Source organism: Mustela lutreola, chromosome 8 (genome assembly GCF_030435805.1).
Source record: "Mustela lutreola isolate mMusLut2 chromosome 8, mMusLut2.pri, whole genome shotgun sequence".
In the NCBI taxonomy this organism is placed as follows: Eukaryota; Metazoa; Chordata; class Mammalia; order Carnivora; family Mustelidae; genus Mustela; species Mustela lutreola.
Genome location: NC_081297.1, coordinates 117,548,662 through 117,574,011, shown reverse-complemented (window position 1 = coordinate 117,574,011; position 25,350 = coordinate 117,548,662). Strand labels below are relative to the sequence as shown.

The window sequence follows — 25,350 nt, the reverse complement described above, 5'->3', positions numbered from 1 at the left end:
CTAAAAGTCTTCTCTAGAAGGACCTTCCAAAGATGGCAATGGGTGATCAAGGTATGGATAAAGATGTGAAGCCTTAGCAAATCAAAGTAAGAGACTTATGGATCAGGAACAGTAGTGAATAAAGACACCAGTATAAACCCATCTCCCAGGGTCATTACAAAATGGCATTTTATAACACTTCTGTATTTACAGACATATACATAAATACTTTTCCACTTTATACTGTATACTTGATGCCTCAAAGAAAAATGAAATGTTCAAAATAATTGCTTGAGCAGTAGTCAGAGGATTACAGTGCCTTTTACAACATTTCTAATCATATTAATCCATGGGCCAGCACCAACAGAATCATCCAGGAGCACTGCAAGTACCCAGGTACCTGGGTGGCTCAGTCAGTTAAGCCTCTGCCTTTGGCTTAAGTCATGATTTCAGGGTCCTGGGATGGAGCCCCACATCAAGCCCCCCAGGGGGTTCCGTGCTCAGTGGGGAGTCTGCTTCTCCCTCTCCCCCTGTTGCTCTCTTTCTCAAATAAATAAAATCTTTTTTTAAAAAAGTGGAGAACAGGGTGCCTGGGTGGCTCAGTGGGTTAAGCCGCTGCCTTCGGCTCAGGTCATGATCTCAGGGTCCTGGGATCGAGTCCCGCATCGGGCTCTCTGCTCAGCAGGGAGCCTGCTTCCCTCTCTCTCTCTCTCTGCCTGACTCTCCGACTACTTGTGATTTCTCTCTGTCAAATAAATAAATAAATAAATCTTAAAAAAAAAAAAACTTTAAAAAGTGGAGAACATTGAGACTGATCACCAGACCCAATGAATCAAAATTAGCATTTTAACAAATTCCCTGGAGATCTGTATACACATTCCAGTTTGTGGGGACCTACCCTAAGATGCAAAAGGAGTAATCCTTACTTTATGTATATTGACAAGAGTTTCACAAAAGGAACAGAATGGATAGGAGAAGAAAAACCAAGGGGACAGGTTCACACATCTTAACTTCCTCAGCATTCTTATTGAACAGAGCAGAGACCCACAATGAAAAAGAGCACTGCTATTTTCCTAACTTCAGTTTACTCTAGAAACAAGCACACGGTGAACATGAAGCTGTCACTTATGCCTGGCTCAAACAGATACATATAGGAAAATTATCCAAAATAAAAGTTAGTAGTTAATGTCACCAATTCACAAAGCCTACACCAACATCTTAGGGAAAGTAGAAAAAAGAATGATTTCAGAGATAACATAGCCAAAGAAAATAATTAATAGAAGACCTAATGAGAGATTCTATATGTAGCTCTATAGATCTGATGGATATGAAAATACATTGCCTAGGAAACAGAGGAACTTCAAAGTAGTTCTTGTTCCTCATACCGCTTTTTCACATCCCAGAGATCTCTTTAACGTCCATTATCTTATTATCCTTCTAAAGAAAACCATGAAATCTTATTTACAGCAATTACCAAAATCTATAGTAATGTAATTGGTATTTTGTTTGTTTGTTTGTTTAAAGCCTTTTTGTATACCAGAGTCACCTCCATAATGTCAATGACTGGGGTTTCTTTCTGTCCCAACAATAAATATTGATCCTTCATATTGGACAGATAAATATTTGCTGAGTGAATAAATAAAAAATTCATATATATATTAACTTGAGTCTTTCCTTTCCTAGGCATCTCTCTATATCAAAAAACTAAATACATTTTATTGAATACATTTCGGTTTCAGGCCCTAGTCAGATACATTATTTTAATCCTAAGTCCTTTCTAGTGTTGTACTATTTGAAATATTCTTTCCTGGTTTTCCACACATTTGTTAGTTTCTGATTTTTTTAAAAAATATTTTGTTGGGGCACTTGGGTGGCTCAAGTGGGTTAAGCCTCTGCCTTTAGCTGGGGTCAGGATCTCGGGGCCCCACATTGGGCTCTCTGCTCAGCAAGGAGCTTATTTATTCACCCCCCACCCCCCACCCCGCCGTATGCTGTTCTGCCTACTTGTGATCTCTGTCAAACAAATAAAATCTTTTTAAAAAAATTTTATTTAGTTGAGAGAAAGAGAGAACATGCGCATGAGCACACATGAATGGGGGGAGGGGCAGGAGGGAGAGGGACAAGCAGACTCCGTGATGAGCAGAGAGTCCAATGCAGGGCTTACCCCAGGACCCTGGGATCATGACCTAAGCCTAAGGCAGACACTTAACCGAATGAGCCACCCAGGCGCCCATTAGTATTTGTCTTAATTTTGGTTGAAAATATGGGCTTTATAAACATATAAAATTCACAGCGGTTGGTGATGATTATTTAAATTTCATTAATATATGCACTGTGCTTATATAGCACATGACTAAATATGTTTCCATATGGAAATTCTAGAGTCTTCTATTATTATAAGCCCTTCTTTCACAGCCCTTGTCAGATACAGAGAAATCCACTTCATTCCAAAAGGAGCCAGTAGGTGGTGGTGTGCCCAAGACTATAGCAAACTAACTGAACATCAATTTAAGAATTTCCTTCTCTAATTCAACACTAAATTCCCAGATACTTCCACTCTTAGAAGCTTAATAATGGCTATAGGACCCTTGAACATAGCTTCAAGATATAAATCAAAACTTTTTGTAGTGCTACACTGAGGGAGAAGATGATGCCTTGAAGAATTTAAATCAAGATCTTTTAAATACATCCCCTCTCAAATGGGTCAATACTTCATTACCAATTTCCCCAATTAAGAGACAAAATTCTTGGATACAATGCCTTCTACTAATATTTCTAAAGTCACATTTCAGAGGATCAATTGTAGTTAAATATGAAAAAGTATTATAAAGTTATAAAATACCTGCTGTAAAGTCTTCCAAGGGCCACATCGAAGAATTTCTAGCGTATTCAAAGGGGGCATCATGCTGGCTGGACATTTTACAGGTCTCTTCCTCTGAACAAATTTTTTTTGCTGGTTTTGTTTGAAAATTTCAAACCAAGGTTTATGTGATTTTATCCAAGCTAGCCTCTTTTCTTCAATAGAAGATAGAAGTGTTGGCTTTGATAAAGAACAGGTCACAGTACTTTCACATTCAGCTCTATTTTCATGACATTCTTCTGGGATTTCTTTAAGTTGAGATTTAAGAGAGTTTATTTCTTTAAAAATTAAGGAGCTTTTTGCATTATAGCTACCCAAGTCTTCACAAAGACCATTTCTACCGAAAATATAATCTTGTTCATTTATTTTGCCTTCTGTAGTTACCATGGAATCATTGCTGTTAAAAATCACATCACTATTCAGAGTATTGTCTTTTGGGACCTCCTCGGTTTCCTTGGATTTTAAATCAATTTCTTTTTCTTGTATTGTTATATTTTCCCCTATAACTTCAGAATTTTCTAATTTTAGTGCTTGCTGCTTCATAGAACCTACTGAAATATTATTTTCTTCATATAATGTTCCATTCTGTTCTGTTAGCTCTTCTTTTTCTACTTTTTGTATCTTATTCTGTTGATTATCTTGGATTATTTTCCATGCTTCATTGTTTCTCACCTTGTTAATTTTTTCATTATGTCCTAATATTATTTGGGTGTCTTGTCTCATATTCTCATTTATGGCAGTTTTCATATGTTCCCCGTTTTGTATTTGAAGCTTTAATTCTTGCATCTGAAACTGCTCTTTCACGTTTTCTTTTAGACCTGGCTTTTCCAATTCAGTTTTTTTGTCTGTATTTTTACATTTTCCTTCTTCCTTTACAATTTTTTCAGAACATTGTTGTTTTGCCAGGTTTTCATTTTTTACTTTAAATTCTGCCAAAATTGCCTGGTCTATAATAGGATCTTTTGATTGCGCTTGTATTGATTCTTTTAATACAAGCTGTCTATCTACATTCTCTGTCCTATTTGATTTTTCAAGTAGCCAGAGGGGAACATCTTCCCATTTCTTTGACTTTTCATCTCCTACCTTTTTGGCTATGTCATCCTTATTCTTTGATGTATCTTCAACAGTCAAATTCTTGATATTATATTCATCTTTCTTTAATGCTCTACTTATTATTAGCTGTTTGTGTGCATCTTCTCTTAATCTTAATCTTTCCTTGTTTAGTAGTTGCTCTTTTTCTCTTCTTATGATGGTCTTTTTTTCTTCATATTCTTTTTCTCTCTTCCTCCTTTCCTCCTGCTTCTGCTTTTTTCTCTCTTCTTCTACCTTTTGTTCTTCCTCCAATCTTTTTAGTTTTTCTTCTTCCATCTGACGTATTTTTGCTTCCTTTTCTTTCCACTCTTGTGCTTTCTTTTTCTTACTTTCTAATTGTTCTTTTATGATGGGGTTATATTTTTGGTAGGCCACAAAGGCTTTATATTTAGCCTGAATTGTTACAGCTGCATTATGCTGCCGTTTTAACAAACGCATTTTTTCTTTTTCTTGTAGATCTTTAAATCTTGTTCTTTCTTCTTCCATTTGTAAATGCAAGCTTTTAATAAACTCCTAAAGTAAAGTAAGATAAATAGTAGTCAGCATAAACTAAAGATATTAAAATATCATCTAAAATACAGGCTGAAAACAAATAGTAAAATTGAAATCACAAGGAAGTTGCTATAAAATTCACTTAAAAGAACTAAAACCATTTAAAGGGAATTAATCTTCTAAAATACTTGGGAATTTTAATCATGTTAGTAAGTTGATATTCTAATATTATAGCTATACTAAGCCACCCAAATATAAACTGAGGAATTCCTTGAAGATAGAGAGCATATGAAATCAGAATGACAGAGAAAAAGCAAGAGAAACCACAAGCCAAAATTTGTGTAGAAGAGGACTTCAAACTTTCTGAGATGGTAGGTCTGATAAAGGAGACTCCCAGAGCTAGCACAGACTGCAGAAGCAGGGGATTATTGGGTGAGATTTATGACACCAGGAAGGCAAGGTAGAACATACATATAAGCAATATGAAGAACTAGCCTTGTCACATATTTTATCCTTTCTCAACTATGGAGAGAGCTGATAAGCACATATTGCATTAAATGAGATCATTTGGAGTTAGGTGAGGAAAATGTCATTGTCACTATAGAGTCCTAAAACAAAAGTAAACAAATCAACATGAAGCAAATATTTGAGGAAAACTAACATAAAGAATGTGAGGCAATCAAAATAGTTAAATAAACAGAAGGAAGTACTAGTTTCTGAGAAAAGAGAGCTATTAAACTAAATAAAAAATTTACAAAAAAATTTTTAGGAAAAATATGTTTAAATAAAAATAACTTCACATAAAAATAAAAATGCAGGTGATCAAATAAAAAAATATGATTCACTCAAACAAAAATTCAAAATAGAATGGCTTAAATAGGTGTTGGCTAAATAAAAACTTCCAAATTACACACTTTCCTGGAACAACATACAAAAAAACAAAGATATGAAATCTACGACACAGACTTTCAGGTATAAAGGCAAACTCCAAAATGACTAAGTAGGAGTTACAATTAAAGACTTGAGAAAAGGAAAAAACATATTAGAAAAATATTTTCAGGGACATGGGTGACTCAGTAGGGTTCAGTGTCTGACTCTTGATTTAGGCTCAGGTCATGACCTCAGGATCCTGGGATTGAGCCCTACATTGGCCTCTGCACTCATCGGGCAGTCTGCTTCAAGATTCTTTCTCCCTCTGCCTTCTTCCCACCCTGGCACTCTCTTGCTCTCTAAAATAAATAAATAGGTCTTTAAAAAAAAGAAAAATGTTTTCTAAACCAAAAAATGTTATAAGATAAAGAGTAAACTTTTCATGCATGCATATAGACAAACACACTGATACACTCACATGGAAGCTAGCAATATTTCAGAACCCTAAGGAATTAAGCTCCATGAAGGCAGCATTTTCCATTCTATCCACTGCTATACCTTGAACACTCAGAAGTGCCTGGCACAAAATAAGATATCAATAAATATGTATGATAAATGTAAAATGTGAAAAATCTAAAGGCTTCAAAAGAATGTAAGGAATGAGTATCAAATTTAAAATGATAATGGGCAAAAATAAACAAATATGCAATGGAGTTATATCTTTAAATCCTTAAAACCAAATGGTAATAAATCTGGATTCTATATGCCAGGAAAGGAATCATTTGGTTGTTAAAGCAAAATAAAAAAAATATTTTCAAGTGTGCAAAGACTGAGAAAAGTTGTTATCCAAAAATGTTTTCAACAAGTATTTAGGCATACAGGAAATGAAAACTGAGACCAGAAATCAGGGGATGACTCAGGATTCAAAGAACACTAATGATCAAAGAAACCATTAACACTTAACACTTAAATTGTTTTGTTCTATTATCTTCTTTCCATCATTTCACTTAAGAAGTCAGCTATTGGGGCACCTGAGTGGCTCAGTGGGTTAAGCCTCTGCCTTCTACTCGGGTCATGATCTCAGGATCCTGGGGTAGAGCCCCTCCAGGGAGCCTGCTTCCCTGCCCCCTCTCTGCTTCCCACTCTGCCTACTTGTGATCTCTGTCAAATAAATAAATAAAACCTTAAAAAAAAAAAGTCAGCTATTGGTTTACTGTTCGTCCTTTCAGGTAATGTGTTTTTTTTGCTCCAGCAGCTTTTATAACTTCTCCCCCTTTGTCTTGAATTTCAATAATTATACTATTCAATTCCCAGGTGTGATTTTCTCTGTATTGATTCTGTTTGGAGATCATTAATCAACTTTGAGTGTTCAGCCTGAATTTCTTTTAAACTATCTCAACTATTATTTCTTTACCCATTGTTTTTACTTCATTCTCTTTCTCCTATCCTTCCAAGATTACTATTATATTCATTTTATCTTTTCACTATATATCACATTATTTCTTGTACTCTCTTCTGCTTTCCAATTTTTTTTGTCCTCTTTGTACTTTAATTTGGATATTTTCTATTGACCTTGCTTGTTTCACTAATGCTGCCATCAAACAGATGCACCAAATCTTTAATTTTATATGCTAAACTTTTCAACTCTATAATGTACATTTGATACTTCATTGTAGATTCTACTTCTCTTTTCTTATCACCTCTCTGTTAAGTATCTTGCTATTGTATGACAGTTATAGGTATTTTAATGGCTCTCCTAACTCCAACATTTGGATTTACCTGTAGGTAAGCTACTATTGTATTTTTTTTGTCCCTTGTCATTCATCTGAACTGTCTGTTCACATGCCTAACCAGCATTTTAATTTAAATATGCACAGTGGAGAAAATCATACTATAATATATAACATTATTAAATCAATACACTGTGCCCTTTAAATTTACACAGTGTTAAATATCAAGTATATATTTTTTTTAAAAGATGGGTAGTAAACTTTTTTTTTAAGAAAAAGATGGATAGTAGGAGCATGTTTATATAAAGAAAAGACTTGAAAGACTAAGAAAGATAATATGTTTAGTCAGATAACAGGATTATAAGAAATTTTATCGAATTCATGTTCATACTTAAAATTTTATATAAAATCTTTGAGGTAGGGGCACCTGGGTGGTTCAGTGGGTTAAAGCCTCTACCTTCAGCTCAGGTCATGATCCCAGGATAGCCCTGCATCCATGCTCAGCAGGGGGCCTGCTTCCCCCTCTCTGTGCCTTTGCCTGCCTCTCTGCCTACTTGTGATCTCTGTCTGTCAAATAAATAAATAAAATATTTTTTAAAAATCTTTGAGGTAAATAACCTTATAATTTAATAAATGTGTCATCAGAATGATCTTAAATTCAAAGGCATTATTTAACATATTCAATTGTGTTCAAGAAATGACCTTTCCCAACCATATTCAATCGTAGTGAAATATTTATAATAGTATGTTTCCTCAAATCTTAAAAAATTATAGAATTACAATTTTATATAGACAGTTCATTCATTAAACCAGTTTATTTTAATATTTAGGAAATTATATTTCAAGAAGAATTTCTGATGATTAATATTTAAAGCTTTAGCAAATTAAATCCTATATCAGACAGGCAATATTATGTCCATTTCGAGTATAATAATCTATTTCAAATGAAGAATGATTATTGTAATGATTAAAAACAAGAAATAGTTACCTCATGCTTTTTAAACTTCTCTTTCCACATTTTCTCTTCTTTATGGAGTTCATCATTCATCTTGTCCTGTTCTTGCTGAACATATGGTAATACTGAGTTATTATATTCAAATATCAAAAAAATTATGTTCATTATATTTAATTCTGACAACCAATATTTATAAATAATAGTTAAAGATAACAACTCACCCAATGATACTCTGTTATTAGTACTGGGACAACAACCTTAATCTCAACCTAAAGTATCACATAAATGATACCTAGGGTTCCCATTTTGAGCACATAAAGATGTTTGTAACCTGGGTAAGTTGTTTTATTTATCTGAGTATGTTTATTCACATAATAAAATGCATTGGCTAGATATGCTCTTGGGTAATGCAAAACCCACAAATAATAATGTTTGCAAAAGGAGTTTTATATTACAATTTTTTTCTCCATACCATCCCATTTAATTCACATAATCTATCAGTTCGGTGGATAACAATTTTCTTGATTACCATCTATTTTGTTAAGGTTCTGCAGAATAAACAAGATCAGTAAAATAGAATCCCTTTCCTCTAAAATTTTACCTTTAATGTGGGAACGCAATTGTAAGTTCACATATTACCTCAAATTTAGCAGAATAAATTTATCAAGAGAAGACTATAAAGGACCACTGTAGAAATAGGCATTATAATTAAAAAGATTATGAAAAGTTTCATATAGAAGACTGATATATGAAGGCATTTATTAAATGTTTTCCAATTAGGAAAATGTAGCTCTGATTTTAGGAAAATTAAAAGGTTACATTAAAAACAAAAAGCCAAGGAGTCACTAAAGAGATCAAAGAGGTAGGTATTAGAGAAGTCCATGTAAGCAGCAAGGAGGGCCTTCTGTATAGGGTGATGGGAGTGAGAAAAATACAAAAACAATGTAAACATGAAATTGCTACAAACTGCCAAGTGTCCAGAAATAAAGGAACTGGGAATCTTTCTTTGGATATAATCTTTACAATGAGAATTAGGCAGAGAAATAACTTTAAAAACCCCTCCTGGCAGCACTAAGGTGAATGGGTTTGTGGAATACAAGACCAAAAGTACAGAGATAATTGGCAAATTTAGTGAATATGCCAAGCTAGACATTAGGACACCCTGGACTACAGACTAACAGCAGATAGGTGGGTGGATGAGAAGATGGATAATATAACTATTAGAGGGAAGAGGATAATAAAGAGAAGGAAGAGCCAAAGATGATCCTTATCTTTCTAGCTTAGACTATGATGACAGTCTAGATCATCAAAATGATGACTACAAGAGGAGAAGCACAACTCAGAGACAATGCCTTCAGTTTTAGACACATTAAGCTCTGAGTGTAAAGTATCTGTAGGAGAGTTACATAGTTCATTTTTCTTTTTTCTTATGAATATAGATTTGTTTCTGAACAGCTATGAATGACATTATCAAGAGAGAAGATATATGGAAAAAAAAAAAGGACAAAGGAAGAAATCCTTGGTAGTACCATATTCAAGAAGAGAGAGAAAGAGACAGAAAAGGCTAACATGCACATAAAGGAAGAATTGCCAAACATTTAAGAAGAGATTCAAGGAAGTGTGATGCCACGGAAATCAAGGAAGAGAGAAATGGTCAACAATCAGGGTTGCCTGGGTGGCTCAGTGGGTTAAAGCCTCTGCCTTCAGCTCAGGCCCTGGTCCCAGGGTCCTGGGGTCAAGCCCCACATCCAGCTCTCTGCTCAGCAAGGAGCCTGCTTCCCTCCCTCTCTCTCTGCCTGCCTCTGCCTACTTGTGATCTCTGCCTGTCAAATAAATAAATCTTAAAAAAAAAGAAAGAAAGAAAGAAAGAAATGGTCAATAATCAAATTTTTACTGGCATAAAATGCTACAGAGGCCATTATAAGAACTGAAAATCAAACTCTGAATATGGAAACTTAGAAGTCATTGGTTATTGGGCACCTGGGTGGCTCAGTGAGTTAAGCCTCTGCCTTCGGCTCAGGTCATGATCTCAGGGTCCTGGGATCGAGCCCCGCATGGGGCTCTCTGCTCAGCAAGAAGTCTGCTTCCCCCTCTCTCTCTATCTGCCTCTCTGTCTACTTGTGATTTCTGTCTGTCAAATAAATAAATAAATAATCTTTTTTAAAAAATTTTAAAAAAAAAAGAAGTCATTGGTTATTTTTGTTGCAAGTCGTTTCATTTGATGGGGTGAAGGTGATATACACCTCGTAGTTTTAGGATTCAATGAGAGACAAAGACTAAATATAACAAGACTACTCTTTAAGAAGCCTTACCATGATAAGTAGAGCTAAAGAGAAGCTAAAATGAGACATATGAACAAAAGTGATCTTGTGGTTTTTCTTTTGTTTTATTTCTAAGATGGGAGAAAACTGAACATGCTTATAAACAGTAAGAAAAGAGGAAGTTGAGGGGTGTTTCAGCATACAAGGTAAAACTATAAAACAAAAAGCAGGGGTAAACTGAAAAATATTATAGAGCAGAGCAGGGAAACCTAACTTTGAGTAAAAGAAATCTTTCCTACTGAGTGTAGCGCAAAGACAAGGAAAAAAGGTAGGATGAATACAGAGGTTGGTACAAACTAGATATAGGAATAGGAAGAGGAAGTTTGCCATTCATGCAAAAATATAATGTGATCATTTGCCCATAATGAGGAAGGAGAAACTGGGTGGAACTCTTAAGGAAAGAAATTCACAATAGCTTCCTATTTCATTCCCCCAACAGCTAACAAAGGACACAGAAAACAACTACTCAAAGTAAATTACATATTTACAATGCATCTTTTTAAAATTATGGCATGGTCTCATTGGAAAAGTTTTAAGCCCCAAGGCATAACAAAGTATACATTTAGGAATTCATTAAAATATTTTAAACTATAATCTTATGATAAAGCACAAATTACTTTCAGAAACTAAGCTGGAATTCTTTGAAGGTGAGGGCCCAGATGTCAGATCTCTTTTGTGTCATTGAAGCGCATAGCTGAATGTTTTGCCATTGAGATAGTCAATAAATTTTTTGTTTTAAAACAATTAAATATGACAATTTGGGTAAACAGAATTTAAAAGTCAGATGTTTTCTAAATCTGAAAACACCACTAACAATCAACAGCAATGATGCATTTCAACATAAGACTACAAACACTACTCCTATAATCTAAATTATACTAAAGCCTATCCAAGAATAAAGATTCTGACTTTTGGAAATGACCCAAAAAAGAGTCTGTGTAAAGGAAAGCTAAGGATCCATAGTTCACATTACTAGAAAAAGCCACAACCATACTGAGTATACAGTATAATTGCTTTAAATTTATTTTCTATAATCAGGAATTGCAGTGTACTCAACATGGAGGGCTAGAACACACTGAACTGCCCAAGCGACCACATGTCAACATTCTCTATATGTAACTCTCAAAATCAGTAAGTATGGTAATATGCAGGTCAATTTTAGTAATGTAAGACAGAGAAGTCAGTTCTGATTGTTATCTATACATTCTAACAATCCTGATGGTCATAAAGTAGGGTCCTAAAAATCCACCAGTTTCTCAATATATCACTACCATGACCTAAGCATACGGATCTCCTGGGGTGGGGTTAGGAGGAAACAGACAACAAAACAAAAACAAAAACAACACAAAACTCCTTCACACCAAAAAATTTCTAATCTCGGGAATTAGCTCAATTATGGGAACAAGGCACAGACTATTACCTACATGGATGAACCACTACAACCAAATGTGTTTTATATAATTGTTATACATTAGACCTCATAGCAAAGACATTTCATGATCAGGAAATTTTTGTTGCTTTCTTGAATGATTTAGAAGTATATGAAAAAGCAACATTTATATTATAAATATCAATCCTTCTAGGACAATCTGTAACTTCATTGACCCCAGGGGGCTCCCAAGATCCAAAGCAGCATCTGAAATTTCAATGAATTTTAATAAATTTTTAAATAAGCTAAATTAAATTAATGTATATAATAAACAATTTTTTTAATTTTTAATGCATAAATTTAAGGAAAACTAATCAAGAAGTCCATAGTAAATACTGTTATCACAGTCAATGGCTTCAATTATCAAGAGTACCTTAATCGCATAGAACAGAGCTCAATCCACACCATAATCTAAAAGGATCAGTACTACTCAGAAGTAGTTACTGATTCAAAAAATGTAAAAAGAGCCCAGATATCCATCGACTGATGAATGGATAAAGAAGATGAGATATATATACTTATATAAAGGAATATTACTCAACCTTGGAAAAGAATGAAATCTTGCCATTTGCAACAACATGGATGGAACTAGAGGGTATTATACTAAGCTAAATAAGTCAATCAGAGAAAGACAAATACCTATGATTTAACTCGTATGTGTTATTTAAGAAACAAAACAGATGAATATATGAAAAGGGAAGGAAAAATAAAATAAGATGAAAATAGAGAGAGAGGAAAACCATAAAATACTCTTAACTATAGGAAACAAACTGCTAGAGGGAAGGTGGGGGGCGGAAGAGGTCATTGGGTGATGGGCATTAGCACTGGGTGTTATGCAACTGATGAATGACTAAATTCTACCTCTGAAACTAATATTACAGTATATGGTAATTGGATTTAAATTTTAAAAAGTTAAAAAGAAAGAATGTATGGAAAACAAAAACAAAACTTAAAAAAATACTTTACCTTCTGAATATTCTCTAATTTCTTTTTTTCAACTTCAAATTGTTTCATCCAGCAATGTCTCTTTTCTTCTTCTTCTTGAAATTGCTTTTTTTCTCTATCCCTTTGAGCTTTGAGAGTTTCTTTCTCCTGGTCTTCCAGTTCTTTCTGTTTCTCTTGCCAAGCCTCAAAAGACTGCCTACATCTTTCTTCCACTTCACAGTATCCAAAATTTATATCAGCATCATCTGTATTCATGAAGAGAAACATTATTATTCATAAAAGCAAGCCCCTCAAAACTGACCTAACATAGAATATGAAAGTAATTTTGAAATGAAGAAATAAGGTCAATGTATTATCAAAGTAAAAGTGATAATATTCAAAAATAGGTATTTTAGAATATACATTAAAAATCCTATTGCTGTCATATGCAAGGAAGTTCCATTTCAGTTAATGAAGAAATCACAAAACTTGCCTTAACTATACCACAAAGCTTAATATAAAAACATAATGTGTATGTGTGTGTGTGTGTGTGTGTGTACACCAGTTAAAAGAATATAGTTAAAGGATACTTAAAAATCCAAGGCTGGGGCACCTGGGTGGCTCAGTCCATTAAGCTTCTGACTCTTTGATTTTGGGCTCATGTCATAATCTCAGGGTCCTAGAATCAAGCCCCACATTGGGCTCCCCACTCGCAGGGAGTCTGCTTCTCTCTCTCTCCCCCTGTCTCTGCCCCTGCTCACTCTCTCTCTCTCTCACTTTCTATAAAATAAATAAATAAATCTTTAAAAAAATCAAGGCTGGATATATCTATTTCAGTCAGATATATAGATGGAAAATTTAAATATGTTTAAATCAAGTTAATTTAGGAGGCATAAAAATACTATGAAAATATGAAATTAAGTAAGTACAGTAAAGGCATAATAATTTTCAAATAGCATGATTGTATTTTTCTAAATGTCAAAAGAAAACTGTCTAAATTTTTTTCAGAGAACTATGGTCAATCACATAAAAATTATCAAAAATATCATTGAGCAATTTAGCATACCTGGCAAAACATGCTTATCCACAGGTAAATCATGAAGATCAGGCTCTGGAATAGAATCAGGACCACCACAATGGATTTTATTCCTCAGAAATTCTTCTTTTTCTATTTCAGACAACATCTAAAAGGTTAAAGAATAGCAATAATTAAAGAAAAAGTAAAGCAATCATTTTTAACAATATATCAAGCTATATGTACACAAATCCAGAACTTTATTTACTTTCAATCTCTCTCAAATACAATCCTACAGCACACTAAAAATTGTATTCCCATGCAAGCAGACTGTATTTTATCCTCCTTGTTTTTCAGAACTCTAATCATTCTCCTGTATTTATCCACAATATTCAAATAAACTGCTTGAAAATCTGTGGGATGAATAAATCATGGGAATAAAAGGTATAGCGCTAGGAACATAGTCAATGATACTGTAATAGCTTTGTATGGTGACAGATGGCAGATACACTTGTAGTGAGCAGAGAATGATACATAGAGATGTTTTATTATCATGCTGTGTACTTGAAGCTAATGTAACACTGTGTGTCAACTATACTCGAAAGCAAAATTTCTTGAAAATTATTTCCCAGTGTTTCTGCTAATGCTTGCTTTCTTCTTAATGAATTTCTATATTTCTTAACTACAGTGATTGCTCACAGCTACAAACAGCTAATACTTTCAGCATGTTCAAAAAATGGAACTATCCTCCACTTTAACCTGAATTATGCAAAAGTCATGTTTATGAATACTTTACCATAATTAGCCTTATACCATATTCTAGTTGGAAAGAGATAGGATATCTATTTCAATGAAGTAGCAGTATGATAATTCAAAATTAATATTTCAAGTTTGTTACCAAAAAAGAGAGTATATATATATATATATATATATAAGCAATTTTCAAATTATATTAAACATCTTAGGGAGCAGAATAGAGTTAGGTAAAATCAGAGATAGATAAAATAAGCATTCAAAATGCTAAAACTGTAGAAGAAATTTCTCAAATGTATTTCTGGAGTTTTTAATCAAAATTGCCAGGCTCTCCCTTACTCTTATTTTTTAGGAATTTTTTATATTTTATCTTTTTTTAAAATTAACATAAGATGTTCCACATTTAAAATTTCCATTGGATATATAAAGTCTCTCCTGGAACACAGTACATTCCTAAGCAGGATAATAAACATTATATTCATTGTTTTCCTTGGAGTTTTTAGGGGAAAAATATCACATAGTATGGTTCTACTGTTTTATCTACATGCATTTTAAATTCCCAATTACTGATGATTCAAATTACTATTTCTAATATTTTTTTAAATTGAAATTTGCCTTTTTATGTATTACAAGCAAGAAGAAAACACAAAGCCAAAAACAATTAAATTTTTAAGTTCTAATTGGCAGATTACATCTTTACTTTTTTTAAAAGATTTATTTATTTGAGAGAGGGAGAGAGAGAGTGTACACACTGTAGGGACAGGCAGAAGGAGAGGGAGAAAGAATCTTAAGTAGACTCTGTGCTGACATGGGCCTTGATCCCACAACCCTGAAATCATGACGTAGGCCAAAACCAAGAGTCACCAAGAGTTGGACGCTTAAAGGACTGTGCCACCCAGGTGTCCCTACCACTGAACTTTAAATCAGTGAACTATCATCCTTCATAAGAGGGAAAGGTAAAAAATATCTAACTGTAATATTGAGTACTTTCAGTCAAATATTGATCAGATACCTTTATTAACTGTTCTGGATGTTCTTTATGTTCAGTTGATAATTCTATCCTTAAATGCATGTGATTAGGAACCACTCCATAACTATAGCCTAGAGAAAGAAAAAATATTATAACTTTAAATATTAGAGCAGGACAAAGCACGTTTAAATCTCAAACCCCTTTCATTATCCTTTAATCTCAAATTCCATCATAGTATATTCTTGAGCAGTGACTCAAAACAATAGGAAAATAATGAAAAATAAAGAACAGAGGGAATCTGTAATCTTTGTTCTAAAAATAAAAGTAATAGGGCGCCTGGGTGGCTCAGTGGGTTAAGCCGCTGCCTTCGGCTCAGGTCATGATCTCAGGGTCCTGGGATCGAGTCCCGCATCGGGCTCTCTGCTCAGCAGGGAGCCTGCTTCCTCCTCTCTCTGCCTGCCTCTCTGCTTACTTGTGATTTCTCTCTGTCAAATAAATAAATAAAATCTTTAAAAAAAAAAAATAAAAATAAAAATAAAAAAAAAAAATAAAAGTAATAAATTTATAAAACACTCTCTTTCTAGACTGGTCTGTTTTCTATGTACACAGTGTAATGCTGAGTTTGATACTGCAGTGACACCTTGATTAGAAATCAATAAAGGTTCAATTCTACTGCCACAAACTAGCAATATAACCTTGCAGAAGATACTAAACACAGTTTAATAAAAGTATTAGTTTAAAAGATTATAGGGGTGCCTGGGTGGCTCAGTGGGTTAAAGCCTCTGCCTTCTACTCGGGTCGTGGTCCTGGGGTCCGGGGGTCCTGGGGTCCTGGGATCGAACCCCGCATCGGGCTCTCTGCTCCACGGGGAGTCTGCTTTCTCCTGTCTCTGCCTGCCTGTCTGCCTGCTTGTGATCTCTGTCTGTCAAATAAATAAATAAAATCTACAAAATAAATAAAAATAAAAGATTATAATTACTAATGTGAATGAAGTGAGCTTTCATTTCTGACTTTATGAGTTTTTTGAATTTTATTGTCCTTTTATCATCTGTGCAGATGCAGTTAATTTTTTGTCCTCTTTCAGCTAATATGTTCTATCATGGTAGTCTTCATTAACAGTAAACTATTGTTCACAAATGACTGTTTTGCTGGTTAACTAACTACTCACACCTATTTTGCCAGACATTACAAATTTTCTTCTTCAACACTTATTCACAGTCTCAGCAGCCTGCTTTCCCATGTGAGGGGCTGACAAAGCAAAAATAACATTCTCCAGATTCCTTTGAAGCCAGGTTTCTGAGGGTGATTAAGGTTCTGTCAATTGATATATTTGCATGTCTTTATTTCCATAAAAATACCATGTGTGAAGAGAGACAAGGAGCAAGATTTTCATTTTTCTGGATGAGACTATGATAGAGGGAGCTCTGGGTTGGAGATAGGAGTGTGTAGTAGGGGGCACCTGGGTGGCTCAGTGGGTTAAAGCCTCTGCCTTTGGCTCAGGTCATGATCCCAGGACCCTGAGATTCCAGGGTCCTGGGATCCCAGGGTCCTGGGATGGAGCCCCACATCGGGGTCTCTGCTCTGCAGGGAGCCTGCTTCCTCCTCTCTCTCTGCCTGCCTCTCTGCCTACTTGTGATCTCTCTGTCAAATAAATAAATAAAATCTTAAAAAAAAAAAAAAAGGAGTGTGTAGTAGAAGATCAACATCTCGAAGTATCTTAATTATATCATACAGCAGCTCTTTCTGCATCCCAGTTTAACAGGGTGTGTGTGTGTGTGCGCGTGCACGCGCATGTGTATTTTTTACGCTTTGGATGCTCGGACTAGAGTGTATTTCTTCAATTCTATTAACAATTCTGTTATTCATTAGAACAGCTAGTCTTCAAAGATGTCTCTTTCACACTTCCTGGTGTGCATATACTGTTTAGTTCCCTCCCACACAGAGCCTGGGCTGACCCTGAGTAACCACCAGGATGTGATAGAAATGATGTTGCGTGATATATGAAACTAGGCTATAATAAGTTTTACAAGGTTCCACATTAGTCTATTGGAATTTTGCTCATGGAACTCCTCAGAATCCAGGTGCCATGCAAATCATAGAGAGATATCACAGGTAGGCGCCTCCAGCTGCCCTCCAGGTGCCGCAGTTGAACTCCCACCCAACAATTAGCATCAATCAACAAGCATTTCAGTGAACCACCCTTGGAATTCTAATCCATTAAAAACTTCAAATGTCCCTATTCAACATCCAACTCGGAATGCACACAGAAATCCAAGCAAGAATTGCTTAGCTAAGCTCAGTCAGCCCACAGAACCATAAGAAATAATAACATATTGTTATTTTAAACCACTGTTTGTTTTGCAGCGATAAATAACCAAAATGTCTAACTTCTACCCATAAAAATAAAGACAAAAACACCCCCAAAACCCTTCTGCCTAAAGCAGCTCAAGTAGCTTGTGTCTACAACTGAGAGCCCCAACTATTATATCTACATTCATAAGTGAACTTAGCCTCTGGTTTGGTATGTGTGTGTGTGTGTGTGTGTGTGTGTGTGTGTGTTATGCTTTGTATTTGAAGTATGGAGGTTTTTATAAATGAAATATTATGTAACCTGCAGATTTGTTTATCCTTGATGGATTGTAAGGATTCAACTGTAAAATCATACTCTTTTCTTTTTTTTTCTTTTTTTAATCATACTAATTTCTAATGACATTTAAGAAGAAAACCTTTTCCTCCTTCTTGCCAGATTATTGATTTAATCATGTTTTCAAGCAATTTTGATCATCTGAATTTTCTTGGAAAAACATCCTATTCATTGAGACTATCATACTTATTGCATCAAAACTATACGTGAGATCTCATAATTTTCTAAACCACTGCTATAATTATAGTTACATAACCTTTCATGTAACTGATTTTCTATAATTGTGTTTCCTTTCTTTAATTAAACTATATAATTGCCAATATAGTTACATTTCCATTGTATAAATTTTAATAAATATACATAAACAAACATAAATATTCCCTATAACTCAAATACAAATAATCACTGACAAAATTTAAAGCATCTACATAGAATAAGTCTTTACATATCCATTCACCCACTCAGGACAAAAATCTTGCAGTCAGTTTCCTCTCCTGCTCTCATTCCAATCCATCAATAAATACTTTTGGTTCTTTTTACCTTAAAAATGATTTCTAGAGGGTTTTCTGGGTGGCACAGTCATTAAGCAACTGCCTTCAGCTCAGGTCATGATCCCAGGGTCCTGAGATGGAGTCCAGCATCAGGCTCCCTGCTCAGAGAGAAGCCTGCTTCTCCCTCTCCCACTTTCCTGCTTGTCTTCTCTCTCTCACTGTCTCTACCTCTGTCAAATACATAAATGAAATCTTTTTAAAAAATGATTTCTAGAATGTGACTGTTTTTCATTTCTACTCCAATCACTCTAATTCCTAACTATACTATTTTTTTAAGATTTTGTTTATTTATCAGAGAGAGAGTGAGAGAGAGCACAAGCAGGGGGAGCGGCAGGCAGAGGAAGAAGCAGGCTCCATGCTGAGCAAGGAGCCCAAAGTGGGACTCCGTCCCAGGACCCTGGGATCATGACCTGAACCAAAGGCAGTTGCTTAATTAACTGAGCCACCAAGACATCCCTCGAACCACACTATGGCAACAGTCTTGTAGTAGACTCTTGCTACCTCAGGTTATCTTTTCTACACAATCACCAGAATGAATGCCTCAAAAATGTGTCAGATATTGTCACTCTTTACTCAAAAACCTTCACATACACAGAGTAGAATCCAAAGCCCAGACCATGATTTATAAGAGCCCTATATGATCTGACCCCCATACAATCAGTGTCTTGACCTTTACAGAGCCTTTTTTCTAGAACACTGGCTCTCTAGATATCCATGTAACTCACCTCATTCACTGAGATATCCATGTGGCTTTCCTTCTTAGTCATTGCTCAAATATCACCTCCTCAGAGAGGCCTTCCTTGACTTATCCTATCTAAAAGAGCAACCTCCAATCTCTATGACCTATCTTAAATTTTTTATTTCATTGAAGTTATCAGTATTAAAATATGACATATTAATTTGTTTCTAGTCTGTTTCCCCACACTGGAGCATTAGAATAGGAAAGCAGAACCTTTGCCTATTTTGTTCTCTGTAATATTCTTAGTGGCTGAAACAGATCCTTTCACACAGTAATATTTGTTGAATGAGTATTGTAGTGTATGTAACCTAATTGTAATGTATACTAATATTTGCATAAATAAAACTGAACTTTATAATAATCTTATATATTATATCATGGAAACTTTTATTCCATTAAATATTATCTAAGCCATCTTTTTCAGTGGGTGTTGCTGGATACACTGAGGCCTGTTGAACATTTAGGCTGTTGCTATTTTTCATAATAAACCAAGCCATGGTTAATTCTAGTTAAATCCCTGATAATTCTATTATTCTTAGAATTCCAACAAGTAATTTTGCTCAGTTGAAGCAAATAAAAATTGTTAGGCTTCTGATGTAAATTATGTTTTTCTCCCCCCAAAATGTATAAACTGATACTTCTAAAATATCCTGTGACTCATTTTCTTTTCTTAATGCAAAGTAAAGATGACCCTTGAACAACATGGGGATTAAGAGTGACAAGCCCCCATGCAGTCAAAAATCTGCATGTAACTTTTGATCCCCAAAACACACCTACTAATAGCCTACTATAGACCAGAATGCTTACTAATAATATAAATGGTCTATTAATGCATATTTTATATATTATACATATTATATACTGTATTCATATAATAAAGTTAGCAAATGAAAATGTTATTAAGAAAACTATAAGAAAGAGAAAATCCATTTATAATACTGTACTGTAAAAAATCTGCACATAAATGACGTTTACAGTTCAAACCTGTGTTGTTCAAGAATCAACTGTAATAGTGTCTGGTTTTAATTAGGACCAGTAAAACAAAATGTTGGTGGCTAATATTTATTGGACATATAAAGGAAGTAGTCAGGAAAAAAAAATTAATGGACTAAATTAAACAATCCAGCATATTACAGATATTATAGTACAGAGAAATGCACATATAACAACAGCTAAGAACTTCAAGCAGCATATTTTTCTAAATTCTAAATTAATCATGACTACAGAAAACTTATCTGCCAAGCAGATAAAAACTATACTTAAAAAAAGAAAAAAAACTACTTACTTAAAACATCAGTATCTTCCAAGTCCTGAAGAATGAGCTCTTCCGCCGTTTTGCTCTTATTCTTTATGATGTTAATACAGTGAAGAACAGACTCCGGTAATTCATCCAAATCCTAAAATTTTTTAAAAAACGAAAGTAACTGTTAAATCATTTATTAAAACTATGTATCAAAAATTTCATAAAAGTTTTCATACACCAAAACTTTGAACAAGATGTGTAAATCAGTTCAAACAAGTATATTTGATTAAAATTTGCTTTTTCTTTTCAGGTGACTATGAAGTACATCCATGATTCTGTTGTCTTTCATATCTAAATGAAGAATTTCAAAATTTTCACTTGAATTAGCTATGGATAAGAAGACATATTAATATACAAATTATAACTTTCCAAAAGTAACATATAGGTTATTGCATCTTAATTAAAAATGAAAGTATAATTATCCTTCAAAACTTAATGAATGAAGTTTCTTTGGGAAAAAGTTTAGTGGAGAAAATTTTGAAAAAACAAAGCCAGGAATTTGACCTGTTTGATACTTAATAATAAAAAAACTACAATAGGAGAAAAAGTAACAGAATAATGGGAAAAAATAGAGTGCCTTAGATATATTATATGTATAACAACTAAACATATACAAAAGATAAGACAAATCAATTAAGAAGACGTAGATTATTCATCAAATGACATTAATAATATTAACTAAATATATGCAGGAAAATTTCTATTTAGATCTACGTTATATAACATATTTGAAAATAAATTCCCATTAGTTTAAGGAATTTGATGCAAAAGAATGAATCTGTGAATAAATTCTTTTTAAGATTTTATTTATTTGACAGACAGAGATCACAAGTAGGCAGAGAGGCAGGCAGAGAGAAAGGGGGAAGCAGGCTCCCCGCAGAGCAGAGAGCCCAAATGCGGGGCTCGATCCCAGGATCCTGAGATCGTGAAGAGGTAGTGACATGAGCCGAAGGCAGGGGCTTAACCCACTGAGCCACCCAGGTGCCCCTGTGAATAAATTTTTTAATCATATAAACATTGGGGAAATACACAAGTGAAAAGATAATAAATTTGATTTCCAAAAAATAACTATTTCTATAGGTATAAAGATTCCACATAAACTTTGCTTTTCATGTATCTCTAATAACATTAAAAAGCTCATGATTTAAGTTTAAAAAACAGGATACAAATAAATAGTTCTATGTATAATACCAATATTGCAAAAAATGCACATATGTACATGTGAAATTATAAGTGACTTGTATCTTCAATGTACTTTTTATATTTAAATATCTAACAATGCACATTGCTTAAAAGTGATCCTAAAGTTAAAAAATGAGATAACAATGTCAAGAAAACTGAGCAAAGTTTACTTGACAAAGATTACTCCAGTCAGAATCTTAAAAGCCCAGCATTTAACACTTACTGTATCACTGTCATCACTCTGGATGTCTGATTTTGAATCACTATCAACATCATCTTTTTCTAATGAAGAAATGCTGATTTTATCCAATTCAGCTTCTATTTCTTCCTTGAGCTTTGTATCATCATCATCACCATCGTTTTCCATCATCCTTTGTAATAAACACAGAGCCATTTAAAGAAAAATGAAGAGGATAAAATGAGTAAAATCTATGGGTTGTTTAATGGGTCATACCAATGTAACATGTTCTGTGTAAATATGTTTTCATCTAGGATACCTTCATCATATCTTAAAATGGTCATACCATATATTAAAGAACATTTTTTCCCCCTCTCCATTAACTCATTAGTTCTTTAATGTTTGATACAAAATGGCCAACTCTAATAGTACTCTCTTAATTCTCTAAAGGAAAAGTCACATGGAATGGACTGTCTTAACTTCCTGAATCAAGAAATGTCACAGTAAAATTCATCCTCATGGAAATAATTGAGGGTGAAGTATCTCTGAATAGCTTGAGTATTCAGAGAATAGAATACTCGTTAAAAAAAAAAAAAAAGAATACTCATAGAAAGCAACCTAAGTCTATATATGGGTCAATACATAGTTAGTTTTTACTCATTAATTGACAGTTGTTAATTTACTATAGATAGCCACATGTTTTTAACAACAATAATATGTTGTAATAGTATGTGGCTTATAAGACCAATATTTATATTTAAACCTTTAATGCTTGTGATGGATATGGATCAAGCAGCACATTAGAGTATATCTTCCTGTAATCACCACCATCGTCAACCACCATTAGCTTCCATGTATTGCATATTAGTGACAAGCCAGGCACTAAAAGACACTGTGTGAGTGATAATCATCAGAGCAATGGAACGGATATAAGGCCATTATAGTCATTGTACTGATAAGAAAACCAAGGTTTAAGGAGTGTACTTAACTTAGTATAGTCATTATGCCAATCAGTAATAATGACATGGCCCTAATTGAGAAATTCTGAATTCAAACCCAATGCTTTTCCCACTATGAAATGATCTCCAAACTTAGTCAAACTCCTCATCTGCCCAGCAATCCTTCTGAATATCCCCTAGTCCAAGAGTCTTCAAAGTGCAGATGATAAATAACTCTTTAGTGGATCAAGACATTAAATCAGTGGCTCTTTATCATAAAGTTTTAATGATGGAATAGGATAGGGAAAATTAGGGTAGATAAGAAAATAGACTATAAGTGTACTATATATGTTAAAGATAAAAACATTTATTTATTTATTTATTTGACAGAGAGAGATCACAAGTAGGCAGAGAGGCGGGCAGAGAGAGAGGGAGAAGCAGGCTCCCTGCAGAGCAGAGAGCCCGATGTGGGGCTCGATCCCAGGACCCTGAGATCATGACCTGACCCGAAGGCAGAGGCTTTAACCCACTGAGCCACCCAGGCGCTCCTAAAGATAAAAACTTTAAAAAAAAAAACTTTTTTTTTTTTTATTGTAGGTGGGTATATATGTAGGCATGTGCGCATGAGCTGCAGTGTAAAGTGTAATTCATTTGTTCTACTGTGGGTCTTGGTTTAAGAAAAAAAATTCAAAAAATGCTCTACTCCTCAACTATTATTTTATTTTCCAGACTATTCCAAACTTTCATCTTTTCCTCAAGTCCCTGATCTTTCCAGTGCTACTTTCTTGACTCACCCTCCCTTCCTTGCTTCCCTCTTTTCTTTCTTTCGCTCATCTCAAAATCAACTTTTGGGGAGCCCACCAGGTACATTAACAACAATGCTAGTGCTATGCTGATTAAATAAGACAAGTAGCCTATGTCCAAAGTTTACAGTCTAGTTAATAAAGAAAATGAATGCCTTCATTTTCCTATTTCTTTTCCTGAAACCTTTCATATTCCTCTTACTTAGAGAAGAATCCCTTCCTAATAAAGTGTAATCATCTGCCTATTCTCTGAATCTGACATTTTTTCACCTACTCAACTATGCTCCATCCATTAGCTTTTCTCTTTACTGCCTCACCATACATTTTTATTCTGCTTGCCTCTCTTCCCTACATAAACACAATTCACTCCTATCCAAAACAAAACAAACAAACAAAAAAACAACAACAAAAAACCCTGTGCCTGTATTTCCTCTAGTTATACATTATCACAGACCTTTCTTTCATATATAAATGATTTAATTGGACTGATTTCCATGTGTTGGCTATACTCTTGGGCACTTTTCCCAGAAAAATGAAATTTGATGTTCATACTAAAACTTGTACATGAATATTCACAACAGTTTTATTCATGACAGCCTCAATCTGAAGATAACCAAAGTGTCCCTCAATAGGTGAATGGTTAAACCAATTCTACTACCTCCATACCAGGTAATACTACTCAACAATAAAAGGGATACCAACAAATCTCCATGAATCTCTAGGGAACTATGTTGAGCAAGAAGCCCAAACCAAAAGGTAACATACTACATGATTCCATTCATATAACATTTTTGAAGTGACAAATGACAAAATTTTATAGAGGAGAAGAGATTAGTGATTCCCAGGAGTCAGAGGTGGATGGAATTGGAGGAAGGTGGTTATGGTAATAAAAGGGCAACGTGAAAGATTCTTGTAGCATTGGAGCTCTTCACTATCTTGACTGGAGTAGTAGATAAGTGCACATATTCAGATGATATAAACTGTATATAATACACACAAATGATTACAAATAAAATGTAGGAAATCTGAGTAAGATTAGCAAACTGTACCAATAAAAGTGTTACCATTGGGAGATACTGGAGAGCGTACAAGGGCTATTTCCACATTATTTCTTAAAACTACATTTTAATCTACAATTATCTCAATAAAAGATTTAAAAAATAATAAATACTAAGAAAAGATAAATAGATTATGATGGATTCATAGAATGGAATACTATTTAAGTCCTTTTAAAAACTGGTATATTTACTGTGCTGTGGAAAAGTAGCAAAGAAGAAATAATTGAAAAAAGACACATGGTAGAAAAATATGCAGAGTAAGTATCCACACATACACAGTTTTTTGAAACACAGAAATTTTCTGGGAGAATTGGGGATCTTTTTAATTTTCATTTCAGACCTTTATGTTGAGTGATTTTTTAAACCATGAATTCTAAAAGCTAGTTTAATTTTACCCATCAGCTTCCTCCTTCAAAGGAAAACAAAACCATAAGCCGAAGCAGTGTAAAATACTATCCTGTTATCAAACTTATTTAAAGTGCAATGCAAAAGATTTGCTAGGTAGGAAAATTACATTTTTTAAAAATGTAGCTATAAAGCAGAATGCACAGGTACACAAAACTT

At 34.2% G+C, this 25,350-nt stretch overlaps 1 protein-coding gene across 4 annotated transcripts in view; it reads right to left on the bottom strand.

Annotated features, from left to right (window-relative positions):
• The window catches only part of LRRIQ1 (leucine rich repeats and IQ motif containing 1), a 228,833-nt gene that overhangs the window by 202,504 nt on the left and 979 nt on the right, over window positions 1-25,350 (bottom strand). For 3 of the 4 annotated variants that reach the window (XM_059186458.1, XM_059186461.1, XM_059186459.1), the window contains exons 2-8: window positions 22,033-22,180; window positions 20,610-20,721; window positions 15,433-15,521; window positions 13,719-13,836; window positions 12,695-12,918; window positions 8,012-8,086; window positions 2,822-4,444 (exon numbers count right to left, since the gene is read on the bottom strand). In XM_059186458.1, coding sequence (XP_059042441.1) covers window positions 2,822-4,444; window positions 8,012-8,086; window positions 12,695-12,918; window positions 13,719-13,836; window positions 15,433-15,521; window positions 20,610-20,721; window positions 22,033-22,179 — 2,388 coding nt within the window. In that variant the 5' untranslated portion in view covers window position 22,180. Of the gene's footprint in view, window positions 1-2,821; window positions 4,445-8,011; window positions 8,087-12,694; window positions 12,919-13,718; window positions 13,837-15,432; window positions 15,522-20,609; window positions 20,722-22,032; window positions 22,181-25,350 lie in introns of those variants that run through there. The other variant, XM_059186460.1, reaches the window with a different exon arrangement.